The sequence below is a fragment of the Leptodactylus fuscus genome, chromosome 6, assembly GCF_031893055.1.
Source record: "Leptodactylus fuscus isolate aLepFus1 chromosome 6, aLepFus1.hap2, whole genome shotgun sequence".
Taxonomy (NCBI): Eukaryota; Metazoa; Chordata; class Amphibia; order Anura; family Leptodactylidae; genus Leptodactylus; species Leptodactylus fuscus.
Genome location: NC_134270.1, coordinates 3,151,699 through 3,179,656, shown reverse-complemented (window position 1 = coordinate 3,179,656; position 27,958 = coordinate 3,151,699). Strand labels below are relative to the sequence as shown.

The 27,958-nt window shown below is 43.5% G+C and overlaps 1 protein-coding gene across 1 annotated transcript in view; it reads right to left on the bottom strand.

Annotated features, from left to right (window-relative positions):
* Positions 1 to 1,858: 1,858 nt before the first annotated feature.
* Positions 1,859 to 27,958, bottom strand: part of LOC142210231 (ABC-type organic anion transporter ABCA8-like) — a 55,496-nt gene continuing 29,396 nt past the window's right edge. Inside the window, exons 20-40 of the mRNA XM_075279257.1 lie at positions 25,149 to 25,344; positions 23,938 to 24,104; positions 23,508 to 23,635; positions 21,554 to 21,691; positions 21,353 to 21,463; positions 17,818 to 17,988; positions 13,154 to 13,267; positions 12,362 to 12,475; positions 10,449 to 10,526; positions 8,280 to 8,371; positions 7,915 to 8,032; positions 7,412 to 7,529; positions 6,702 to 6,793; positions 6,106 to 6,284; positions 5,003 to 5,078; positions 4,216 to 4,310; positions 4,018 to 4,137; positions 3,543 to 3,683; positions 3,344 to 3,423; positions 2,738 to 2,793; positions 1,859 to 2,360 (exon numbers count right to left, since the gene is read on the bottom strand). Of these exons, the coding sequence (XP_075135358.1) occupies positions 2,268 to 2,360; positions 2,738 to 2,793; positions 3,344 to 3,423; positions 3,543 to 3,683; positions 4,018 to 4,137; positions 4,216 to 4,310; positions 5,003 to 5,078; positions 6,106 to 6,284; positions 6,702 to 6,793; positions 7,412 to 7,529; positions 7,915 to 8,032; positions 8,280 to 8,371; positions 10,449 to 10,526; positions 12,362 to 12,475; positions 13,154 to 13,267; positions 17,818 to 17,988; positions 21,353 to 21,463; positions 21,554 to 21,691; positions 23,508 to 23,635; positions 23,938 to 24,104; positions 25,149 to 25,344 (2,477 nt within the window). The 3' untranslated portion in view covers positions 1,859 to 2,267. The remainder of the gene's footprint in view (positions 2,361 to 2,737; positions 2,794 to 3,343; positions 3,424 to 3,542; positions 3,684 to 4,017; positions 4,138 to 4,215; positions 4,311 to 5,002; positions 5,079 to 6,105; positions 6,285 to 6,701; positions 6,794 to 7,411; positions 7,530 to 7,914; positions 8,033 to 8,279; positions 8,372 to 10,448; positions 10,527 to 12,361; positions 12,476 to 13,153; positions 13,268 to 17,817; positions 17,989 to 21,352; positions 21,464 to 21,553; positions 21,692 to 23,507; positions 23,636 to 23,937; positions 24,105 to 25,148; positions 25,345 to 27,958) is intronic.

Here is a 27,958-nt window from a genome sequence, read left to right as displayed (position 1 = left end):
AAAGTGTAGCTAGCGGGAGGGTAAAGGCGTAGCTAGCCGGGGGGCAGAGAGTGCGGAGGACCAGGCCACAATCTTCTTTTAACAATTTCTTTTTGGATTTTGTGAGCAAAGTTTGCTGTGAGACTGAAAAATCAGAGGACTCCTCTCCCCGAATGGATTTGCAGCCATCTTTGCGGATTCAGAGAAGTCACTTGTTTCTGCTTCTTTCATGTTATTATGTAGTTGCGCCTTTTTGATAAATTCAGCACGTTGTAAACTCTGTAAAACACAGACGCATGACACTACACGTGCATGGAATTTATTATACCATATATACTCGAGTATAAGCCGAGGCCCCTAATTTTACCACAAAAAACTGGGAAAACTTATTGACTCGAGTATAAGCCTAGGAGGGGGAGAAATGCAGCAGCTACTGGAAAATTTCAAAAATTAAAATAGATACCAATAAAATGACATTAATTGATCACCGACAGGTGTATATACATATAGGACCTGCTCCATAAATTGCAGCTCTTCAATGTGGCCCGGACACACGGCCACAAAAGTGTCGGCATCTATGTGTGCTTTCACTTTATCGTAGCTTTCTCTCCTCGATGCAGACACAGGAGCAGGGGCCTCCCGGGCTTTCATCTCTCTTGCCAGTGAAGGGGGAGTGTCCTTACTGTAGCAATCACTGAAGGATACTCCCCCTTCACTTAATTTATGCAGGTTCTTGGAGTCTGTGCTGCGTGACTCGAGTATAAGCCGAGGGGGGCTTTTTCAGCATAAAAACTGAAAAAGTCGGCTTATACTCGAGCATATAAGGTAACTTGCGCCAGAAATTGAAAGGGCGCACAAAAGGCGCAACATTTTGATTAAAAAACCCCCCACATATATCTATTCACATGTCCGTTCTTTTAATGGTCCATTTTTCATGGCTGTCAAAAGGACTGACATGTTTTATCTATGTCTGTGAAAATGGATACAGCAAGTGCCATGTGAATAAACCCAGTGAAGTTCCCGGCTCTAGTCATGGCCATTTGTTGCATTGCCATGTGAATAAGGACCATCTATGCACTTACAGGGACAGACACGGACATTTTTCATAGACATTTTGCCCTGAAAAGACTAGAGCAGCAGGTAGTAGGAGTCGCCTCCACCCCCTGGTTTTTCCTATACCCCTCTCGCCCCCTTTCTCTGGGTTGTCCCACTTTGTTAAGGGTTGGCAGTGGTGAACCTAGGCTCTCTGCTGCCTAAGGCGGACGATCCAATGTTAATCCTATCAGGCTACCATATAGGCCCGAAGCCTGTGCTAGTATTAACAGCCTGTTACTATACAGGTCCAAAGCCTCTGTTACTGCTAGCACAGGCTTCGGGCCTGTATGGTAATGTCCCAGACGTGACAGGCCCGAAGCCTGGCCAGGATTGTACTCAGGGCTTGGTTATATGGATCATGCCCAGATGCTCCTCTCCCTTTCCGGTATATTGGCGGATTTTAGTGGTAGCTCCCATGGGGATTTATTGGCGTTACACGCCGCCCGCTACCCCTTTCTGCCCATAGTGGTGGAAATACAGTAATACACATTATCCTATACAGCAACCAATAGATCCTACCTTATGGGCACTAACTTATCTGTCATCTCTGACTTGTCCTCACCTGTCTAACAACTTTGTCTTACCTGTCTACTTCTCTGCTCCGCTGTTTCCCTCTGTTATCAGCCAGTGCATGCTAACTTGGTATCCTGAGTCTTCAAGGGGGTGACTCCTGCCTTTAGATACCTGTCTTAGACATGTGCTATGAATGACAGGTGAAAGCTCCTCCTAGGCTGTACCGCAGACATATTGTAAGAGAAGACAGACACATCCATGTACTTGTAATATCAGTGCAATCCATGTTTATTACTCAATAACATCATCTCAAAGGTGAAACACAGAAGTGCTGCAACGCTACAGCAAGATAAAAGCCGTCTCCGATCTTACTGTTGTATTTTAGAGCCCTTGTAATGCCATGTCATGCCTTGCTTTATGGTCACGTGTCATGTATTGCAAAAAACTAGTTGTCAGGCAAGTTGTCAGAAATCATTGCACTTTATTTCTCTCTTATTGTTATAATTTTTGTATGAAAGAAAAAAAAAAGGTAAAAAAGTGACAAATACATTCTTTGGTCTTGTAATATAGTGATGTGTAGAAATGTCCTGGCCCTGATCTCCCCTGTACCCCCCGCCCGCCATAGACATATATATATATATATACTCTACACTGACAGACGCTGCAGCCTCCTCGCACCTTCACACCTTCTCCGCTCTCAGTTGTTTCCATTGGAAACTGCGACTCACGTCCGCGTCCTCCATGCCCTGCTCTTTGGCCAACTCAATGAAAACCTGGAGAGTAGAAGAGGCCGTGTCAGGAAACTGTCAGAATGCAGGTGCTGGAAATGTCTCCCTATACATTAGGATGAATTCACAGGCAGCAGATTTGTGTGACAGTCCGTTCATATGAATAGGGCTGCTGAAATCCAGGCACATTCTGCAGAAACATCCCCAGTCAAAGGAACAGAGTGGATTTTTAGTTACAGAAAGTTCTGGAACCAGTCTGCAGTATGTGAATATATCCTTAGTGTCCAGTGCCGACCCCTTCTCTAGGTAATGTCTGGCAGGACTGGACCGCTATCAGTAGTTTTGTTTAGGTTGCACATTAGTTTTCGGTTTCGCCTCTACCCATCATCACAGAATAGTAGTAAGTAATGTGTCGGTGTTACCTGCTCCAGGGTGGGCTGGGAGAAGTTGTACTCTTCTAGGTTGTAGGCCCGTTTAGCTGTGGAGGGGAAACAGCAGATTATAATGGGGTGTGTGACCTGTACGGCAGATCCGGAGACACTAACACATCGGACAAGCTACAGCATAGTGTTGTGTGAAGAGCTAAAGAACAGATGCAATACCAGACACTGCCTATAGACAATGGTGGTGCTGTTTCTAGAGCACAAAAAAGGCATCTAATACTACTGTGACTGTGACTAAAAAAGGACACGGACACATTAAAGGGATTGTTCATAAACTGGACTAATCCCTACAGAGACCAGGGGAAGGTGTAAAATAAAAAGAAGCATGCTGACATTTTCCTGGGACTCTGTTGTCCACTGTCAAACTCCATTCGTTCTTATGCTGGGGCCTCGTTTCCAGAAGTCTCATGTGGGAAGCAGGACTTCTAAAAATGAGGACACCACAAGTCTGAACAGACACCGGCAGTGGACAACATAGCACCAGGAACAGCTGGATTTGCTTTTTATGCTCTGTACCACATATTTACTACCAATGGGGCTGCAGGGCATGTAGGGTCATGTGACCTTATCAGTATATGGCGGTACCTTCCTCCAGCAGACAGAAGACATGTGACAAGGTGCCCACATCATCCTTTGGTATCTTGTATGCCAGCAAGGAGGAGAATCTGTGGGAATAGATTATAAGCAGAGGGGTTACACAGAAGACCAGGTGGACAAGGGGGCAGCGACATGAGATCCTGTCCTCAGAGCATACAGGACACGGTGGCCATGCTGGATGACTTACCTGTCCTGTCTCTCTGCATGAGGAAACAAGCGGATCACTTCCTTGTGAATGGTCTCCGGCTGCTGGGAATCCTTCACTTTGATCTCCAGGAGATAGTCTTTACCAAATCTGCTTTTGAGTTGCTGTATGGAGCCGATGCATCTAGAGAGAAGAGCGGCCATTACTCTATTACATCAGGCCATATCTACAATGTGTGTGTCCTGCATTCTGGTGTAGATGACCCCTCTGTACCCCACAGCCGGGCAGTACAAGCTACGAGTGTCCTGTACTAGATTGCAGGCCGATAGCTCCTTTACTCATTGCACATGCAGGGGCAGTAGATAAGTTGTGGCAAATGACATACCGGGGTGCAGCGGTCACTACTGGGCCCTGGACCATGAGGGGGCAAATAAACCTATCAATATCTTAAATGGCACAAGGTAGGTCGGGACCCCAGTATACATTTTGCACTGGGGCCCATGAGCTTCAGGTTTACCTGAGTTTGCCGGCAATCATGATGGCGACTCGGTCACACACCGCCTCGGCCTCCTCCATGTAGTGGGTGGTCAGTATTGCCCCTCGCTCCTTGTTCTTGAAGGCCGCTCTGATGGCTCTCCTTCAGGGTGAGAAGAAAGGTGAAGGAAGGAAGACTGGAAGGAAGGAAGATTTATCAGTCTTCAGCCATCTTTCTTACCATAGACGCTGCTGACCTCTGGGGTCCAGCCCAGTAGAGGGCTCATCCAGGAGGACAATGGTGGGATTACCCAGCATGCTGATAGCAAAACACACCTGAAATGGAGAGAGATGGATCTCAGGAGGCCACAGGGCTTAAAGTGGACCTCCAATTATAAGATACCTTCTCATTAATGAATAGTACAGGTGAATACAAGAACATTGCAATATATCTATAAGAATAATCCTTCTTTCTCCATTTATCAAGTTACTAGCATTACCCGCGACTTCATTTACGCCACCCTCACTCCCTGCGCGAACCACCTTCTACGCGGCCCCAGCCTCCCTCGCGCACCCATCCCCTTTCCCCCTGCATGCACGGCAGCGCTGAGGCAGTTTCCTCGCCGTGCCGCAACCAAGGGCGCCACTCACATCCATGCACAGCAGCTGGACCCGTCCGCGGCACAAAACAACGTCCCCCGCCAGTGCTATACATGCTAACTCCAATGGGTGGCCCCACTATCTATTCCCTCCCACCATACCCCCCCCAACCACAAAAAGGGATGGAGAAGGAAAACAGCCTGATAAGTAGAGAAGGAAGCATTATCCTTTAATAAGATATACTACAGAGTTTCTTGTATTCACCTCTACTATTCATTTGTGAGATGTTGTGTTATAAACGGAGGTCCGCTTTAAATGAGTCCGTGGGGTGGTCCCTCATATGACTGACAGCTCGAACCCCCCAGGCTGAGAAAGAACCGATGACACCGTTGTGACGGCACCTTATAGTGTGTGATGTGCGGCCTCACCTTTCTGGACACTCCAGCAGATAACTTCTTGGCCGGTTTTCCCAAATGGTCCTTCAGCTCCAAAGCATCGGCAACCCTGAGAGGAGGAGAATCAAATTTATTAAAGGGGCACAACACTGCAACTCTGAAACCATAAAATATCTTAACCCCAAAAATATGAAGGCAATGACCATGAAAGAGGGACATAATGTGCGGTCCACTATGCCCAGTGATCTTATAGCCACACCCACTTCCACTTTGGCTCCACCCATTCCCATACATGTCTCTTTGTGCCCCCAAACAGTATAACACCCCTACAGTGGCCCTGACACTGTATGCTCCCACATTATCATGCCCCCCTCCAATTGCCCCATGCTATATACACTCCCCTCCAGTTGCCCCCACAGAATAATGAATCAAACAGGGAAAAAAAACCCCAAAAAACAAAAAAAAACCTAATACTCCCCCCCATGCCGTGTCCTCCTGTAGTCCTCTGGTGTCTCAAGGCTTTAAGGAGCAGTAGGCGCTATGTAAGTGACGTCACCACATCTCACATACTGCTTCCAAAACACCTTGAGCCGAGACAGGGGCCTAATGGTGAAGTCTATACCGATGGATATAGTGTGAACAGCGGGCAGATACATGGCCTGCCATAACTACAATGAATCAGCTGTGGCCACGGAAGTCTATGGAGTCCATTGGGCTCCATTCACTTGACAGAGGCCAAAAAGATTTTTTTGGCTTCCATTGTGTCAGTAGCATCATCATACATACTTTTTTCTTTTACCCTTTTCTTTTCAGAGGCGTCCTGCAGAAGATGTGTACCGCACAGGAGTAGTAATGCACTGTACGGCTCTACACTGACAGACACCGCAGTAATACTCCCCATCTACTGTATATGTTTACAGGATTGCTTATGGGAACACAGCTTATATGCATCATATGGATATCCTGCCTATAGCACGTGTGATTGGGGGGGAGCTATAGGAGGTGCAGAAGAAACAATTGGGAGTTTGAGGGGGCCCATAGACCTCTCTACAACATAAGAAGACACCAGTATTATAGATGGCACGTGGGGGGCCCGGGTACAAGTTACACTTCTGCGTGTGACGGGCATCTCTTACCGTCTGATGGCCGTGTCGGCGTCCTCCTTCCTTAGGCCTTTTACAGCAGCGTAAATCTCTAGATGTTCCTTTACGGTCAGGCTGGGCCACAAGGGGCTGGTCTGAGGACAGTAGCCCAGGAAGGCCGTGGACTCCTCCATCTTCTGGGGTACCGGAGACCCCACCCCGCACAGCTCCACCTGCAGATAACACATAATGTTAGTGTATACTATATCTGCAACAATCTTATCCTATCCTATCCTACTAATCCTATTCTATTCTTCCTACTGCTATAATCCTATCCTACTTCCTTCCTTCCTACTATACTATACTATAATATTATAAATGTGAAAGTTTGGATGTTTGTTCCTCAATCATGCAAAAACGGCTGAATGACATTCGGCACATAGATAGTTTGTAACCTGGAGTAACACATCGGCTACTTTTTATCCCGGTCAATGACATGGCTTCACAACTGTTATGAATTTATGTTCACATACTATATTACATTGCTCTTGCAGCTGCTTATCTCAGGTCCCAGGTCTGTTATCTCTGATTTTGGCTTTTCCTATTTACCAGGACGTTTCTGCTCCTCTCCAGGCCTCGGGGATACTCACATTTCCCGCGGTCGGTTCCTCCTCCCCCGCCAGCAGATACACAGAGGTGGTTTTTCCTGCTCCATTGGGTCCTAATAGGCCGAGCACCTCACCTTAACATAAAAAACACGGAAGTCACCATCCTGCACATCAATAATGGACGAGAATCCAGAACTTACAGGGAAGGAGGTGAAGTTTTTTTTATTCATTAAAACTAGTAAAATCTATCATTGTTTACTACTTTGTTTATATTTCCTGAATTTTTTTAAGTGTATTTTCTGTACATTACTATTATTATTTGCGGCTGTCTCATCTGAACTTTTGTTCAGCTTTGTTGACAGCATTTAGGGATCTGCTTTACTGCATAGGCAGCAATAACAATGGTTATTATGGGTGTTATCTTCTATTGTAATACTATCTGTAATGTAAACAAAGTGACTGATGCAAAGAAAATCCCTACAAATTTGGCAAGTCTCAGTCTAATATTAGGCTTTATGGCCAGAGTGAAAATTACAGCATTTTTTTTTTTTTTTTTTTTTTTTTTAAATACATGCAGTGTCATTGAAAATTCTTAAAAATATCATTTTAATATGAAGAACTGGTAATAAAATAGGTAATTTTTTTTTACTATTACTATTACTATTACTATTTTACTATTTTTTTTTACTATTATTTACTATTATTTAGTATAACTTCAGGTCACATCCATACAAACAATCTTGTAAACAAACCTTTTCTGACGTGAAATGAGATATTTTTTGTGGCCACTTTCCTCTTTTTCTTAAGCTGGTACCAGCGACTCCGGACACGATATTCTTTGCGCAGGCCGTCAACGATAATCACCGGCTTCTTAAAGATAAAGTCAGAAGGGTAAATGTCAGTAAATCTTGTAGTATAGACCACAGACTCATGGCAGGGGTCGGCTTCTACATACACATGATCTTGTACATGGATGGATCTGTGAGAAAGTGGCATTGGCCAAACACGGCTGGGCCACAAAATGGACGGGAATAAGAGCTGTCCTATGTTTTGCCACCAGACATGTCAGATCCCCAGCGACAACACATGCACATATGTACGAGCTGAGACAGTTGTCAGCCACACATGCACCAGACTGTCAGTGACTGAGATTTTTGGTATACGGCACTATTAGACGGCAGGCTTTGTATGAAGAGGAACATACAGTACATACCTGTAACATACCACTACTATCATACATCACATGAGCACTTACCTCCTCCACATTTTGGGAAGCCAACAGGGTCTCAACCTTTCCTCTTTCTTCCAAGACGTCCTCCGGGCCTTCCAGGGTCTCCGAGTTCTTCTTCAGTTTAGTTTTCTGCCTGTAAGTTCTACAATTCGCAGGAAGAAACCGTAATGTCATCTGTATAATAGACTATAATACGTAATACAGACTCTTACTGCAGAGATGGAGAGTGAGTATTAATAATATGTGTATAAGATGTAGCAGAGCTGAATGTGTCACTGAGCTGATAACTGGTAACACCAGAGATAACACAATGTCATATCACCCGGACTCAGCTCTGCTACATCAGCGCTAACATGTAAATCAGGCTGAATATACCGACTGTACAGAACCTGAAAACTGGATCTCTCTTGATGGTCTTCTTCCCCCAACGCCATTCCAGGAACCAGAGGATGCCAAAGAATAAGAAGATTTGTATGATGGGCTGAGAAGAAGACACAGAGGGGAAGATACATGTAAGACGGCATGGAGGTAACGGAGGTCATTTTTCAGGGCTCTGGCAGTGCTCCTCTTGTTCCTCCTTGCACAGTGGCGGAGGTAGCGGTCCTACTGCTGGGTTGTTGCCCTCCTACGGCCCCCTCCATGTCTCCTGGTGTACTGGCCTGACTCCTGGTAGCGCCTCCAGCATGTCACGTTGCACCACAGACTGTCCAGGAGTTGGCAGATGCTTTAGTCCAGATCTGGGAGGAGATCCCTCAGGAGACCATCCACAACCTCATCAGGAGCTGCCCAGGTGTTGTAGGGAGGTCATACAAGCCCGTGGAGGTCACACACACTACTCAGACTCATCAGGAGCTGCCAAGGTGTTGTAGGGAGGTCATACAGATACGTGGAGGTCACACACACTACTCAGCCTCATCAGGAGCATGTCCAGGTGTTGTAGGGAGGTCATACAGGCCCGTGGAGGTCACACACACTACTCAGCCTCATCAGGAGCATGTCCAGGTGTTGTAGGGAGGTCATACAGGCCCGTGGAGGTCACACACACTACTCAGCCTCATCAGGAGCATGCCCAGGTGTTGTAGGGAGGTCATACAGACACGTGGGGGTCACACACACTACTCAGCCTCATCAGGAGCATGCCCAGGTGTTGTAGGGAGGTCATACAGGCCCGTGGAGGTCACACACACTACTCAGCCTCATCAGGAGCATGTCCAGGCGTTGTAGGGAGGTCATACAGGCCCGTGGAGGTCACACACACTACTCAGCCTCATCAGGAGCATGTCCAGGTGTTGTAGGGAGGTCATACAGACACGTGGGGGTCACACACACTACTCAGCCTCATCAGGAGCATGTCCAGGCGTTGTAGGGAGGTCATACAGGCCCGTGGAGGTCACACACACTACTCAGCCTCATCAGGAGCATGTCCAGGCGTTGTAGGGAGGTCATACAGACACGTGGGGGTCACACACACTACTCAGCCTCATCAGGAGCATGTCCAGGTGTTGTAGGGAGGTCATACAGACACGTGGAGGTCACACACACTACTCAGCCTCATCAGGAGCATGGCCAGGTGTTGTAGGGAGGTCATACAGACACGTGGAGGTCACACACACTACTCAGCCTCATCAGGAGCATGTCCAGGTGTTGTAGGGAGGTCATACAGGCCCGTGGAGGTCACACACACTACTCAGCCTCATCAGGAGCATGTCCAGGTGTTGTAGGGAGGTCATACAGGCACGTGGAGGTCACACACACTACTCAGCCTCATCAGGAGCATGTCCAGGTGTTGTAGGGAGGTCATACAGACACGTGGAGGTCACACACACTACTCAGCCTCATCAGGAGCATGTCCAGGTGTTGTAGGGAGGTCATACAGGCCCGGGGAGGCCACACACACTACTCAGCCTCATCAGGAGCATGTCCAGGTGTTGTAGGGAGGTCATACAGACACGTGGAGGTCACACACACTACTCAGCCTCATCAGGAGCATGTCCAGGTGTTGTAGGGAGGTCATACAGGCACGTGGAGGTCACACACACTACTCAGCCTCATCAGGAGCATGTCCAGGTGTTGTAGGGAGGTCATACAGGCCCGTGGAGGTCACACACACTACTCAGCCTCATCAGGAGCATGTCCAGGTGTTGTAGGGAGGTCATACAGACCCGGGGAGGCCACACACACTACTCAGCCTCATCAGGAGCATGTCCAGGTGTTGTAGGGAGGTCATACAGGCCCGTGGAGGCCACACACACTACTCAGCCTCATACTGGAAGGTTTTGAGGACATTACATCACAGTTGGATCAGCCTGTAGTGGGTTTTTCCACTTTAATTTTGGGGGGACTCCAAATCCAGGCCACCAATGGTTAATAAATGTGATTTCCATTGATGATTTTTGTGTGACTTTGTTGTCATCACACTCAACTTTGTGAAGAACAATGAGAAGATTTCATTCATTCAGATCTAGGAGGTGTTATTGGAGGGGCCATGTATTCTTTTGATCAGTGTGTATAATGAATTCCTGTGTGTACGGGGTCTTAGTATTTGCAGGTATACTCACTATCATGGTGAGGAAGTATTCCATGGGAAGCTCCGAATGATCTGTGTCATAGTAACCAGAGATATGTGGGCTCTCCAGCTGGAAGGAAAAGATCATTTATAGTAAAACGGCCAAAAATAAAAATAATAGAAGTGAAAATCAAATGAACAGCAAAATGTGATAGAAATATGTCATCTCTGTAACATCTTTGGGATGGTAAGATATATTTTAGCTTCGTGCTTATGGACAGACACCGTGTCGCAATAATATCTGCAGGTAGTTCTGCTTTTGAGATGGTTTTTCTTCTATTTTAATATCAGACCTTATGATGTCTTGCACCCGGTCATACAGGGAGATACAATGCTGGCTTGTAGCTAAGCCCTGGGGGGAGGATAGGTAAACAACAACCAATCAGTACTGTATGATGTATGTATGATGTATGTATGTAACGGGCCCTATTTACTTACCGATCCTGGTTCCTGTCCATGGCCGCCTGCGGAGGCCGCTGTGAGCAGGAGCGGGGAGATCGATAAGTAAGGCCGCGGGCCCCACAAATACAGATTTTACAGAGTTTTCAGACCCCCCCAGTATAATGATCGGAGGCCCAGGCGAGAGAAGAGAACATAAGAAACATTGTTACTTACCTCTCTGCACTCCAGGCAGGCTTCGGGCCTACTTGAGTGACGTTGTGTCGCAGGCTCGGATCACGTGACATGCCATACGTCATTGAAGATGGCCGATATCAACAGGGATCACATCAGAGCCATGGATAGGTAATTAACAGTGGTTTTTATGTTTGTATTCTCCCCTGGGTCCCTGATTATTATACTCTGGGGTCATAGTAAGGGGGTCCCATGTCAAAAGTCCGCCACAGGGCCACACCATTCCTACTTACGCCACTGTATGTGTATATGCATGATGTATGTTGTATATATGATGTACGTATGATGTATGTATGTATGATGTATATATGATGTATGTATGTATGATGTATGTTGTATATATGATGTATGTATGATGAATATATGATGTATGTATGACGTATGTTGTATATATGATGTATATATGATGGTATGTATGTATGATGTATGTTATATCTATGATGTATGTATGTTGTATATATTATGTGTGTATGTATGATGTATATATGTTGTATGTATGATGTATGTATGTATGATGTATGTATGTATGATGTATGTATTATGTATGTTGTATATATGATGTATGTATGATGTATGTATGATGTATGTAGGTACGATGTATGTTGTATATATGATGTACAGTATGTATGTATGTATGATGTATGTATGATGTATGTTGCTGGACACACTCTTATGTTTTAGCCTTGTCCACCTTTGATTAACATACAGGTTTATGTTGTACGCCGATCTTCCTCTGGTTTCGTTGTGTTTCTGTCTCATATTCAGCCGCCGTGACTCTATCTGCTATTATACTGAATGGGAATCAGAGTTCGGAGCAGGACATGGAATCAGTAAATATCCTCCTCCATCTTGCTGTGGATTAGGTGGCTTGCGACAATCTGCTATGGCTGAATTCACATTTGTGTTGTAGATTCTGCCTAAAGTCCGAGGAAAGAAAAGTCCTGCACAGAACTCTGTCCAGGGAAAACCTGGCGTAACCCAGCGGACCTAGTTGTAGTCTATACAGCCTGAAGGTTTCCGTGGATCTCCGAGTGCTAGTGTGAGCCTAGCATAAATCTGAACAGAGAGCCATGGTGGAATGGCAATGAGACGGCCTAGCTAGATAGACAGGGGCAGAAAACCGCAATTCATAATGCTGCAATCCTCAGAGTCCTGAATGGCTGATCCACCTAGTTACCAGGAGTGTGGTATAGCGGCAGTATATTGTCATCACCCAGCTTTCCCTGAAACTGATATAACTGGAGAAGCCTGAATCTCTCTAATATCACTTACTATATTTATCAGGATCCCTCCAAGACTACTGCTGGGAAATAGTAAGGCGTACAGTACGGATATACCCGGAGCGTATCTGGATGAGCTTACTATAGCCATGGGGAATAAGGAAGTCTGAAAGAGAGAAGAAGAAGATCAAGTTGTGAGACGCTTTATATATCACACAATATGTCACCAGCTCTATAGTGGGAGACAGTCCCATAATCAGGTGCAGTGAGCAGTATACAGGCAGAATGTACAGCAGTGTATACAGGAATGATACAGGTAGAGCAGCTATAAAGGGAGCAGAGACTGTAGTGGTGTCTGTGGGGTCACATACGCTATAGCTGTAGTCTGCTGACAGCGCCCTCTCCAGGACACGTCCTCCGGCTACACACTACATCCATGGCTGCATTAACACATTGGTGGGTCCAGTGCAAAGATTTCATAAATAGGGTCCCCCATCACCACCCCTTCGAAATGCTTGACCCCCCTCACAAATTATAATGCCCCGTTGTGATGAACAGACCCTCAGCCATGTTTCTTTCTTTGGATGGTATTTCTACTTGGTTATATCAGTCCCACACAAACCTCTAGGAATGTTGTGTATAAGCTGCGCTGATATTGGGGGTCAGTGGTTTAATGTACCAAGCAAGATGGCCCTTTCTAGCCAGCCAGGCAAATGCCCAAGAAGGGAAGGAGGACTAATGACCCTCAGCTGAACCAAAAGACACACAGCTTTAGCGCAGCCAGGAAAACACCCTTCTTTCCCTGGATTCTGCATGGAGGAATGCTTCACTACTTTCTACTTACTATTATGAAGAATAAGGACCAGCCGTCGTAATGGGTTTTATTCTTCCCAAAAAGAAAAGCAAGTATATACACGTAGAAGATCATCGCTGCGCTGTAATTAATGATATTGACAATCTGTGAGGACAGAAAATATACAGAGATTACACACAGGACATGTAAGTGTAAAGATATCATTTATATACATGCTATAAATGTATTAGATGACATATCTCATGTCAAAAATATTATACTCCAGAGCTGCGCTCACTATTCTGCTGGTACAGTCACTGTGTACATACATTACTTATCCTGTATTATACTCCAGAGCTGCGCTCACTATTCTGCTGGTACAGTCACTGTGTACATACATTACATTACTTATCCTGTATTATACTCCAGAGCTGCACTCACTATTCTGCTGGTACAGTCACTGTGTACATACATTACATTACTTATCCTGTATTATACTCCAGAGCTGCGCTCACTATTCTGCTGGTGCAGTCACTATGTACATACATTACATTACTTATCCTGTATTATACTCCAGAGCTGCGCTCACTATTCTGCTGGTACAGTCACTGTGTACATACATTACATTACTTATCCTGTATTATACTCCAGAGCTGCACTCACTATTCTGCTGGTACAGTCACTGTGTACATACATTACATTACTTATCCTGTATTATACCCCAGAGCTGCGCTCACTATTCTGCTGGTACAGTCACTGTGTACATACATTACATTGCTTATCTTGTATTATACTCCAGAGCTGCGCTCACTATTCTGCTGGTACAGTCACTGTGTACATACATTACATATCCTGTATTATACTCCAGAGCTGCGCTCACTATTCTGCTGGTACAGTCACTGTGTACATACATTACATTACTTATCCTGTATTATACCCCAGAGCTGCGCTCACTATTCTGCTGGTACAGTCACTGTGTACATACATTACATTACTTATCCTGTATTATACTCCAGAGCTGCGCTCACTATTCTGCTGGTACAGTCACTGTGTACATACATTACATTACTTATCCTGTATTATACTCCAGAGCTGCGCTCACTATTCTGCTGGTGCAGTCACTGTGTACATACATTACATTACTTATCCTGTATTATACTCCAGAGCTGCGCTCACTATTCTGCTGGTGCAGTCACTGTGTACATACATTACATTACTTATCCTGTATTATACTCCAGAGCTGCGCTCACTATTCTGCTGGTGCAGTCACTATGTACATACATTACATTACTTATCCTGTATTATACTCCAGAGCTGCGCTCACTATTCTGCTGGTGCAGTCACTATGTACATACATTACATTACTTATCCTGTATTATACTCCAGAGCTGCGCTCACTATTCTGCTGGTACAGTCACTGTGTACATACATTACATTACTTATCCTGTATTATACTCCAGAGCTGCACTCACTATTCTGCTGGTACAGTCACTGTGTACATACATTACATTACTTATCCTGTATTATACCCCAGAGCTGCGCTCACTATTCTGCTGGTACAGTCACTGTGTACATACATTACATTGCTTATCTTGTATTATACTCCAGAGCTGCGCTCACTATTCTGCTGGTACAGTCACTGTGTACATACATTACATTACTTATCCTGTATTATACTCCAGAGCTGCGCTCACTATTCTGCTGGTACAGTCACTGTGTACATACATTACATTACTTATCCTGTATTATACTCCAGAGCTGGGCTCACTATTCTGCTGGTACAGTCACTGTGTACATACATTACATTACTTATCCTGTATTATACTCCAGAGCTGCGCTCACTATTCTGCTGGTACAGTCACTGTGTACATACATTACATTACTTATCCTGTATTATACTCCAGAGCTGCACTCACTATTCTGCTGGTACAGTCACTGTGTACATACATTACATTGCTTATCTTGTATTATACTCCAGAGCTGCGCTCACTATTCTGCTGGTACAGTCACTGTGTACATACATTACATTACTTATCCTGTATTATACTCCAGAGCTGCGCTCACTATTCTGCTGGTACAGTCACTGTGTACATACATTACATTACTTATCCTGTATTATACTCCAGAGCTGCGCTCACTATTCTGCTGGTGCAGTCACTGTGTACATACATTACATTACTTATCCTGTATTATACTCCAGAGCTGCGCTCACTATTCTGCTGGTACAGTCACTGTGTACATACATTACATTACTTATCCTGTATTATACTCCAGAGCTGCGCTCACTATTCTGCTGGTGCAGTCACTGTGTACATACATTACATTACTTATCCTGTATTATACTCCAGAGCTGCGCTCACTATTCTGCTGGTGCAGTCACTGTGTACATACATTACTTATCCTGTATTATACTCCAGAGCTGCGCTCACTATTCTGCTGGGGCAGTCACTGTGTACATACATTACATTACTTATCCTGTATTATACTCCAGAGCTGCGCTCACTATTCTGCTGGTACAGTCACTGTGTACATACATTACATTGCTTATCTTGTATTATACTCCAGAGCTGCGCTCACTATTCTGCTGGTACAGTCACTGTGTACATACATTACATTACTTATCCTGTATTATACTCCAGAGCTGCGCTCACTATTCTGCTGGTACAGTCACTGTGTACATACATTACATTACTTATCCTGTATTATACTCCAGAGCTGGGCTCACTATTCTGCTGGTACAGTCACTGTGTACATACATTACATTACTTATCCTGTATTATACTCCAGAGCTGCGCTCACTATTCTGCTGGTACAGTCACTGTGTACATACATTACATTACTTATCCTGTATTATACCCCAGAGCTGCGCTCACTATTCTGCTGGTACAGTCACTGTGTACATACATTACATTGCTTATCTTGTATTATACTCCAGAGCTGCGCTCACTATTCTGCTGGTACAGTCACTGTGTACATACATTACATTACTTATCCTGTATTATACTCCAGAGCTGCGCTCACTATTCTGCTGGTACAGTCACTGTGTACATACATTACATTACTTATCCTGTATTATACTCCAGAGCTGGGCTCACTATTCTGCTGGTACAGTCACTGTGTACATACATTACATTACTTATCCTGTATTATACTCCAGAGCTGCGCTCACTATTCTGCTGGTACAGTCACTGTGTACATACATTACATTACTTATCCTGTATTATACTCCAGAGCTGCACTCACTATTCTGCTGGTACAGTCACTGTGTACATACATTACATTGCTTATCTTGTATTATACTCCAGAGCTGCGCTCACTATTCTGCTGGTACAGTCACTGTGTACATACATTACATTACTTATCCTGTATTATACTCCAGAGCTGCGCTCACTATTCTGCTGGTACAGTCACTGTGTACATACATTACATTACTTATCCTGTATTATACTCCAGAGCTGCGCTCACTATTCTGCTGGTGCAGTCACTGTGTACATACATTACATTACTTATCCTGTATTATACTCCAGAGCTGCGCTCACTATTCTGCTGGTACAGTCACTGTGTACATACATTACATTACTTATCCTGTATTATACTCCAGAGCTGCGCTCACTATTCTGCTGGTGCAGTCACTGTGTACATACATTACATTACTTATCCTGTATTATACTCCAGAGCTGCGCTCACTATTCTGCTGGTGCAGTCACTGTGTACATACATTACTTATCCTGTATTATACTCCAGAGCTGCGCTCACTATTCTGCTGGGGCAGTCACTGTGTACATACATTACATTACTTATCCTGTATTATACTCCAGAGCTGCGCTCACTATTCTGCTGGTACAGTCACTGTGTACATACATTACATTACTTATCCTGTATTATACTCCAGAGCTGCGCTCACTATTCTGCTGGTACAGTCACTGTGTACATACATTACATTACTTATCCTGTATTATACTCCAGAGCTGCGCTCACTATTCTGCTGATACAGTCACTGTGTACATACATTACATTACTTATCCTGTATTATACTCCAGAGCTGCGCTCACTATTCTGCTGGTGCAGTCACTGTGTACATACATTACATTACTTATCCTGTATTATACTCCAGAGCTGCGCTCACTATTCTGCTGGTACAGTCACTGTGTACATACATTACATTACTTATACTGTATTATACTCCAGAGCTGCGCTTACTATTCTGCTGGTGCAGTCACTGTGTACATACATTACTTATCCTGTATTATACTCCAGAGCTGCGCTCACTATTCTGCTGGGGCAGTCACTGTGTACATACATTACATTACTTATCCTGTATTATACTCCAGAGCTGTGCTCACTATTCTGCTGGTGCAGTCACTGTGTACATACATTACATTACTTATCCTGTATTATACTCCAGAGCTGTGCTCACTATTCTGCTGGTGCAGTCACTGTGTACATACATTACATTACTTGCAAAATCACGGCCGCAAAATAACGTGGCTTATACGAATCCTTATACGATTGAAATCAATGGGAGCTTTTACGGCGTGCAAAGTCTCACACGCCGTATACGTGCCAGATCACGCGGCACGTTCCTCCGTGTGAATGGACCCTAATCCTGTATTATACTTCAGAGCTGCGCTCACTATTACATCTCTGGGATGATGATGAATGTCAGATATATATAACACTACATTCTAGTTATTTGCCTCTCCCCGGTCACTCACCAGAAGTACGGTCATCCCGAAAGACAAGACAAATAATTGGCTGAAAGCAAAAAATATTGCGGTCAGCAGGAAGAGGAGGAGACAGTAGACCGTGACGTCCACCAACGCTTGTCCGAGCCAGTACGCCGAGGAGAAGAGACCTGACAACCGCAGCTGACACCGAGCTTTGATCTAAGAAAATCGAGATTACTTGGTTAGATGAATGAGTTACGTATTGTGAATCTGCGTCATAACGTGGAGGCTGTGCCAGTATACGTCTGGCATTGGGCGCACTACTCACCATGTTAGCTAATAGGGACCACACTCTTCAGAAAAGAATGCAAAAGGCAGCGCTCACCCAAAAACAGACTTTATTCGGCACAACGCGTTTCGGGCTCCTCAGGCCCTTTATCAAGTGCAACAAATTTCCTTCCTCTATACAATGGAGGACATAAGGACATATGTCCTCCATTGTATAGAGCAGTGATTTTCAACCAGTGTGCCGCGGCACACTAGTGTGCTGCGACACATGGTCGGGTGTGCCGCGGGGAAAGTTCCCCAAACGCGTGCCAAGATTGGCACGGGAGACCTATTTTGCTGGCACAGCAGCCAATCCCCGACGTTCGTGTACTTGTAAATGTAGATGGAGCATCCCTTCACTGCTCTGCTAGCTAGAGTTGAGGTGTAGGACACGCCCCCTTCTCTCCCTGCCCACCAATCAGAGATGAGCCTCTCACTGCACAGGAGAAGGGCTCCCTGGACCTGCTGCACGTGAGGAGCTCCTGCCATCTGCAGCCCTGAATAGGAGAGGAGGAGAGGAAGCTGAACAAAGTGAAAGTAAAAAAAACACACCAGGTTAGTAACTATTCTTATGAATGTCCGGCATTTGGGGTTATTACTTTAGTGTTAGTAACTCCATGTGCCTCACATTAATAGCAGTTATCCCCATCATGTCCCTCATATTAACCCCTGTGTGGCTCACATAACAGTTAATAACGTGTGACATATGGGGGTACTATATAATGAAGATATTTACTTAATTATTACCTCCATATGTCTCACATATCAGTATCCCTTATGTAAAGCACACAGGGGGTTAATGTGAGGGACATGATGGGGTTACCTGCTATTAATATGAGGCACATTGAGTTGTAACCTGTAATATACATGACCAGACTTTTTATACACAACTGTGGATAAAAGTACAGACCTATATATTTCTAAGGACCCATATATACAGCCATTCTTTTTGTGGCTGTGTATCTGGGCCAAATTGAAGAGTTGAAAATTATAGAGCAGGTCCTATATCTGTCCTATACCTACCCTATATCTGTCCTATACGTACCCTATATCTGTCCTATACGTACCCTATATCTGTCCTATACGTACCCTATATCTGTCCTATACGTACCCTATATCTGTCCTATACCTGTCCTATACCTACCCTATACCTGTCCTATACCTACCCTATATCTGTCCTATACCTACCCTATATCTGTCCTATACATCCCTTATATCTGTCCTATACCTACCCTATATCTGTCCTATACATCCCCTATATCTGTCCTATACGTACCCTATATCTGTCCTATACGTACCCTATATCTGTCCTATACATCCCTTATATCTGTCCTAAACCTACCCTATATCTGTCCTATACATCCCCTATATCTGTCCTATACGTACCCTATATCTGTCCTATACGTACCCTATATCTGTCCTATACGTACCCTATATCTGTCCTATACGTACCCTATATCTGTCCTATACGTCCCCTATATCTGTCCTATACGTCCCCTATATCTGTCCTATACGTCCCCTATATCTGTCCTATACGTCCCCTATATCTGTCCTATACGTCCCCTATATCTGTCCTATACCTACCCTATACCTGTCCTATACCTACCCTATATCTGTCCTATACCTACCCTATATCTGTCCTATACGTACCCTATATCTGTCCTATACGTACCCTATATCTGTCCTATACATCCCCTATATCTGTCCTATACGTACCCTATATCTGTCCTATACCTACCCTATATCTGTCCTATACGTACCCTATATCTGTCCTATACGTACCCTATATCTGTCCTATACATCCCCTATATCTGTCCTATACGTCCCCTATATCTGTCCTATACCTACCCTATATCTGTCCTATACCTACCCTATACCTGTCCTATACCTACCCTATATCTGTCCTATACGTACCCTATATCTGTCCTATACGTACCCTATATCTGTCCTATACGTACCCTATATCTGTCCTATACCTACCCTATACCTGTCCTATACCTACCCTATATCTGTCCTATACCTACCCTATATCTGTCCTATACCTACCCTATATCTGTCCTATATCTACCCTATATCTGTCCTATACATGCCCTATATCTGTCCTATACCTACCCTATACCTGTCCTATACCTACCCTATATCTGTCCTATACCTACCCTATATCTGTCCTATACCTACCCTATATCTGTCCTATATCTGTCCTATATATGCCCTATATCTGTCCTATACCTACCCTATACCTGTCCTATACCTACCCTATACCTGTCCTATACCTACCCTATATCTGTCCTATACGTACCCTATATCTGTCCTATACGTACCCTATATCTGTCCTATACCTACCCTATACCTGTCCTATACCTACCCTATATCTGTCCTATACCTACCCTATATCTGTCCTATACGTACCCTATATCTGTCCTATACGTACCCTATATCTGTCCTATACATCCCCTATATCTGTCCTATACGTACCCTATATCTGTCCTATACCTACCCTATATCTGTCCTATATATACCCTATATCTGTCCTATACCTACCCTATATCTGTCCTATATATGCCCTATATCTGTCCTATACCTACCCTATATCTGTCCTATATATACCCTATATCTGTCTGCATTTGTGGCCCTGTCAATTAATTTTTAATGTTTATATCAGTGAAAACCACATGCGTGTCACTTGTATGCAGGAGGCGTAAGGCTGAGGCCCCACGTTGCATAAACGCAGCGTTTTTGTTGCAGATTTTGCTGCAGTTTATTTCAACCAAAGAATCAACCATTTAGAATCTATATTATTAACTATATGTATAATATGTACTGTTTTAATGTCATTTTGTGCCATTTTGGTTGGTGGTGTGCCCCGGGATTTTTTAAGTGTAAAAAGTGTGCCGCGGCTCAAAAAAGGTTGAAAATCACTGGTATAGAGGAAGGAAATTTGTTGCACTTGATAAAGGGCCTGAGGAGCCCGAAACGCGTTGTGCCGAATAAAGTCTGTTTTTGGGTGAGCGCTGCCTTTTGCATTCTTTTCTGAAGAGTGTGGTCCCTATTAGCTGATTTCTCCACGTCCTTTGACGATACTACAGCTGCTACCCCCTCGAACTCTACATATGTTTATGCTCATAGGTTGTTGTGAACTACACAACCTGTTAAGGTGAGCGGCTATAATCTGCCTTTATTGTATCATCTCTTCTCCTGAAATTACTACACTAGGGTCGGCTCGGCGCCCTGTTCTTTTTTTACTGTTTCTACTCACCATGTTGTCACTGATACTGCTCATTGCGATGTGAGGGGAGAGACTGGCCGAGAACATGGTGAGAATCATAATCATATCAAGCTGCATCAGATAACAATCATGTACATCACCCTATGAAAAAAAAAAAAAGGAAATTGATACAAACGGTGAATAACTCAGCTTTCCCAGAAACAGATAACACCACTGAGCACTTCTACATACATGTAGATAGGGATTGTTCCACACATGGATGAGGTTGGCAGACTCGGACATCTGGAGGAAGGCATTACTGATGACGTTCACCAGTACCGGGAATACGTTTATTGCTTTGGTGTTTCCAACTATGTGAAAGCTGTAACCCTACAAAAGAAGGAATGCAGTGTATGAACCATGTCCAACAATGTCACAGTGTCCCTATATATGAATGGCAGCCACCACCAGGGGGAGCTCACTGCAGACACATCTATACAGCTGCCATTAGACTCCATACAGTGAGCTCCCTCTAGTGGTGGCTGCAGGTAGACAGAATTTATTATTAAAATTTATTTTATTAGCTTTTCTACCAATTCACAGATTTAACCCCTAAAATATAATCTCTTTTTTGCACCATGGGAATAGAACCGGCCACTAAGAGTAGTAGTAGAATTTGGCTCCGCCTCTGGGCTGTACCATCTCACACTCTGTGCTAGTCAGTGTTAGCCTAGTGTCCGTAGGAGGCAGACAGCACCTGACTCATGTCTTTCTGTCTCACATCATTTTTATTTTTCTTTCAGGTGCAGGGGGGTCTTCAGCACCCCCCAAACTCTCTAATGACCCCCCCCCCCCCCCAAGTGCCCCCTGAGCTTACCCTCCCTGGGGTCTTTCTTTCTGAGGCTCTCAGTAGCAGAGACCACAATTTTAGATAATGAGCCCCATTTGTTTTAGCACTTCTAAGCGGTTCCCACATCCTTGCCGGAGACTAGTCTGCAACTAGGCCCTGTTATTGGCCCAGGGGAGGTCCCATCTTCTTCGCTCAATCCCCTGGCTGCAAGTCGTTGTAGGAATTCCTTGGGAGTTGCTTCTTTTCTGTCCTCAGTGTTTTTTCTTTTTGAGGCGGTTTTTTCTGGACTCGCTGACGATTGGAGCTCATCACCTTTTCTCCAACTCCTTGCAGGACTCGTCACCTGCAAACCTTCTCCTCCTGCAGCTGTTGGCAATGGCACTTTCTCCAGTGATCTGGTCGACCATCCTCCATGTTTTACCCCTTAGGGCCCCTGTGGCAGACAAACTCACCCTTTGGCCCCTCCTGGTGCTGCCATGTGTTCCAAGTGTGTCGCTGTAATAAAACATTACCATGCAGTCAGCCTGAGCCCTTTCGCTCTCTTTCTTCCACCTAAGCCAGCTCCAGACCCTCCTTGACCCTCTCAGGGAGACCCTCCCTCGGATTGCGTGGCTTCTCTTACCTCGGACATAGACAACTTTACCAGACTTAACCAGTCTGTGGTGGAAACTCTGGAACGGCTGCTGCTCAGTCAGTATCTTCACGCGTCCTCTCTGGGCATGCTCATTGGAAGTTGGATATCCTTTTTAGTTTCCAAATCAGTGTCTGTCCAAGCGGTCTGAGCCTCCCGTGGGGAACTCCACGATGGCTAGGAACATTCCCAGGATACTATTTTGCCTTTAATGGACTCCACCTACCTCCGTCTTCCTCGGACAAGAGGAGCTTTTGTAGCGGCTGGCTTCTCTCTGCGGCCCCTTGGGTCAGCAAGGCCTGCTTTTTCTGGACCAATCAGCTCCAGTAGGGTCTCCCAATGAAGCCCCCTCCAGGACAACCACCTGCTTGTCTCACAAATCCTGAAAGCTTCCAAGTACCTGTGCGAGTTTTGCTAAGGTGGAGTCAATGCAGAAGCAACTTGCCGCACTGTTCGGATCTGTTCATGGAACGCTGAATCGGCCTCTAAGAAGGCGGCTGTGGCTCCCCCTTTCCATTGGTTGGACGCCTTGTTTGTTCTTTCTGAAGGTCCTTGCGAGGGTTTGGCTACTTCCAAGGCCTCCATCCTTCTCCTAGTGTCAGCCACCTAGTGGCCAGGCCTATACCCCATGGTGCGGTGTCCCCCAATCAATACAAGAAAAGGATTTTACAGTGAGTACAGAAATCCATTTTTTAACACCTTGCTACCTGTAACAGTATCCGTACCTTGTCTCCAGGAGAGACCTCAATGGCGCCCCTGTATTTTTCGCTCTTCAGATCATACTCTCCATCAATGACATCCACCACAATATCCTGAGCTCGCACGGCCATGACAAAGTTGTCTATAGGGGAGCCTGGGAGGGGGAGTAAAGAAAAAAAGGTAAATCATTGTTAAACACTCAATGTATCTGACCTTACATCTGAGTCAGGTTGGGGGCGCGTCATTACTTTTTAGCCTAATGTAATAGGGCAGTGCAGAAATGAGTGTGAAAGCGGAGTTCCTCTTTACAGTCACATCCAGGGTCACAAAAACTTGTTGGGCGAGTGGGTTTTTGGATCCCTGGCACAGGCCAATCAGGTGTCTGAGAAGCTAAGTAACCAGCCCAATGGTGGCGAAATATGAATTCAGTCTATTATTGAGAGTACAATCAGCTACCTGTGTTATTGTGAATCAGCAGGTTGGTGTAGTAGCCGTGATATCGGTCTCCTGGTCTGGAGAAGTAGAGATTGGGAGTGAGATCCAAAGAATATATTAAATGGACAATATGTGCGTATATAGTCATTGCGATCAGTGGGAGGAGGAAGAAGGCCAAGATCAGTAATCTAGAAAGAAAAGAAAAAGTACATTATATATCTATACAGATGTAACTTATCAATGTACAGATACAGTATATAGCCTATACTAATCCTGAGTTATAACCTGTATTATACTCCAGAGCTGCGCTCACTATTCTGCTGGTGCAGTCACTGTGTACATACATTACATTACTTATCCTGTAATATACTCCAGAGCTGCGCTCACTATTCTGCTGGTACAGTCACTGTGTACATACATTACATTACTTATCCTGTATTATACTCCAGAGCTGAGCTCACTATTCTGCTGGTACAGTCACTGTGTACATACATTACATTACTTATCCTGTATTATACTCCAGAGCTGCGCTCACTATTCTGCTGGTGCAGTCACTATGTACATACATTACATTACTTATCCTGTATTATACTCCAGAGCTGCGCTCACTATTCTGCTGGTGCAGTCACTGTGTACATACATTACATTACTTATCCTGTATTATACTCCAGAGCTGCGCTCACTATTCTGCTTGTGCAGTCACTGTGTACATACATTACATTACTTATCCTGTATTATACTCCAGAGCTGCGCTCACTATTCTGCTGGTACAGTCACTGTGTACATACATTACATTACTTATCCTGTATTATACTCCAGAGCTGCGCTCACTATTCTGCTGATACAGTCACTGTGTACATACATTACATTACTTATCCTGTATTATACTCCAGAGCTGCGCTCACTATTCTGCTGGTATAGTCACTGTGTACATACATTACATTACTTATCCTGTATTATACTCCAGAGCTGCGCTCACTATTCTGCTGGTACAGTCACTGTGTACATACATTACATTACTTATCCTGTATTATATTCCAGAGCTGCGCTCACTATTCTGCTGGTACAGTCACTGTGTACATACATTACATTACTTATCCTGTATTATACTCCAGAGCTGCGCTCACTATTCTGCTGGTGCAGTCACTGTGTACATACATTACATTACTTATCCTGTATTATACTCCAGAGCTGCGCTCACTATTCTACGTCTTGTATGTGTTGTAACTCACATAGATCTGAAGGTTTTTTTGTCATGTTTCAGCTTTAGATATCGAATCCGTGCAGCAGTCAGAACTTGTTGTTTCCAGAGCTGAAATCCACTTAATGTTACATTTCCTGAGTCTGACATCAATAGAAGAGACTCGTCCATTTCTGCTGAGAAGGCGTCATCTGCTGTTTGCTGTTCATGTCCAAAAACACTGAAATCTACAATGAGAGAAAGAATCACATGACAGTAAGAAATATCTACCGTATATATGATCTGGTGTCGTATCTGGCATCATACTGCAAATTCTCTCAAATGTTTCCATATCCGTTTATATAGGAGCAGTATTATAATAGTTATATTCTTGTACATAGGAGCAGTATTATAGTAGTTATATTCTTGTACATAGGAGCAGTATTATAGTAGATATATTCTTGTACATAGGAGGTAGTATTATAGTAGTTATATTCTTGTACATAGGAGGTAGTATTATAGTAGTTATATTCTTGTACATAGGAGGTAGTATAATAGTAGTTATATTCTTGTACATAGGAGGTAGTATTATAGTAGTTATATTCTTGTACATAGGAGGTAGTATTATAGTAGTTATATTCTTGTACATAGGAGGTAGTATTATAGTAGTTATATTCTTGTACATAGGAGGTAGTATAATAGTAGTTATATTCTTGTACATAGGAGGTAGTATTATAGTAGTTATATTCCTGTACATAGGAGTAGTATTATAGTAGTTATATTCTTGTACATAGGAGTAGTATTATAGTAGTTATATTCTTGTATATAGGAGTAGTATTATAGTAGTTATATTCTTGTACATAGGAGCAGTATTATAGTAGTTATATTCTTGTACATAGGAGGTAGTATTATAGTAGTTATATTCCTGTACATAGGAGGTAGTATTATAGTAGTTATATTCTTGTACATGGGAGCAGTATTATAGTAGTTATATTCTTATACATAGGAGGAGTATTATAGTAGTTATATTCTTACAGACAAAATGAATTGATAGAAGGATCCGCTCTACCAGGAATATTTCTTTAAAAAATAACTTTTAATCCATAATGATTAAAAAACACTCCATAGACAGGAACAAAAGTGCAAAAGTAGGAAAAAAGTGATTAAAACCGCATAGGTTTCATTGTGGCTGACATGTTACGACACGTCTGTGTCTTACTCATAGCCCAATCTAGAGTCTACTGACCGACCAAAACCTTTTTAAAGGCTGAAAACACGATTATCCACCTTACAATAACACCTGATCAAAATTAGTCCAAAGCACAAGTTAACCCTCAAAACTGCTATTATGTTTATCATGAACGACACTTTCAACTAACAATTTCACTAAATTGAATTAAAACTACAATATTCACCCATATATATACAAAAACAATATTACCGCATTTACAGTGTTACAACGATAAAGCTATATATAAATCCATTAACCCACATAGTTCCAAAGGGTAGACAGCCCATGATCAAAGTGGTGTGTTGGTATAAGACCTTATTCACACACTGACGATAGTTCAAGCAATGAAACTATTTGTAAAGATACAAAAGCTGCAACCTCCCAAGGTCAGCACCTTAATTCCAAGGGGTTAAACAAAAACACCCAATTGTTGTATATTCAATTTAGCTCAAGATTCTGGGACCAAGTGGGTTATGTTAGAATCATATATCACCATACAATTCATGCACTTACGAAATTACAAAGAATCATGTGGCCTTAAAATATATATCTCATAATCAATATATTTATGAATAGCAGATAATACAAAATCCAAATACTATGCTCAGAGCGGTAATCCGCATAAGGAGAACTAATTTAGAGCCATGTTCACATATTCACGACTATATATATAGCTTTTTTGGCTTTTACACTTTATCTCATAGCCAATATATTCATGAAAAATAAATAGCACAAGGTCCAAATACTATATCTAAAACAATACATCAGAAGACTAGTCTAGAGCCATGTTCACATATTTGCGATTATATATATATATAATTTTGACTTTTAAGTTTTAATGAATTAAATAGCTCCCAATAATTCTCTATGTCTAAATAAAACCCTCTAAAGGTGTTAACATTATTTTAGGATATTTATTTTAGCAATGGTATGCACCATTGCTTTTTTTACTTTTAGCAAAGCAAAAAAAAAAAAAAAAAAAATAATTCTATTTTCCCTTTCTTTTTATTTCTTTACTTTTTTTTAGGAAGCTAATAAATTAAAGCCAAATCATATTTGGAATTCATTCCTGCAGGATGTCTACTGCCGAATCTGAGGATCCAGAGGGCTTCTTTTTTGTGTAAAACTTTCTTAATATCCCCTCCTCTATGTCCTGCTTCTATTTTTTCAATTCCCCAAAATCGAAATGAATCTGTGCAGCCCTTGTGAACACTGGCAAAGTGCCTAGACGCACCTGAGATGTTGTCAGTAACTAACTTGGATCTATCCCTCACATGTTCCTGGATTCTGGTCTTAAGTAATCGGGTAGTGCTACCCACATAGTCCAGGTTGCACAGTGTACATCTGATGCAATAGACACTATAAGATGAATTACAGTCAATCAGGGAATTGTGCAGATGTCTATATTGGGTTGCACAACTGGTTAGTTCTTTGATGTTATATGTGTACTTACAAGTTTTGCACTTTGGTTTTAGGCACTTTACAGAGCCTTTATTCGGATTTTTTTCTGTATTAGTAGCCTGTGGTAATAAAAAACTGGGTGCTAATTGGTTACCCAAAGTACCTCCCCTTCTTGCCACATAATGTACTCCCGACTGTAAAACTTGATTGGTCAAGCTATCCATTTCTAG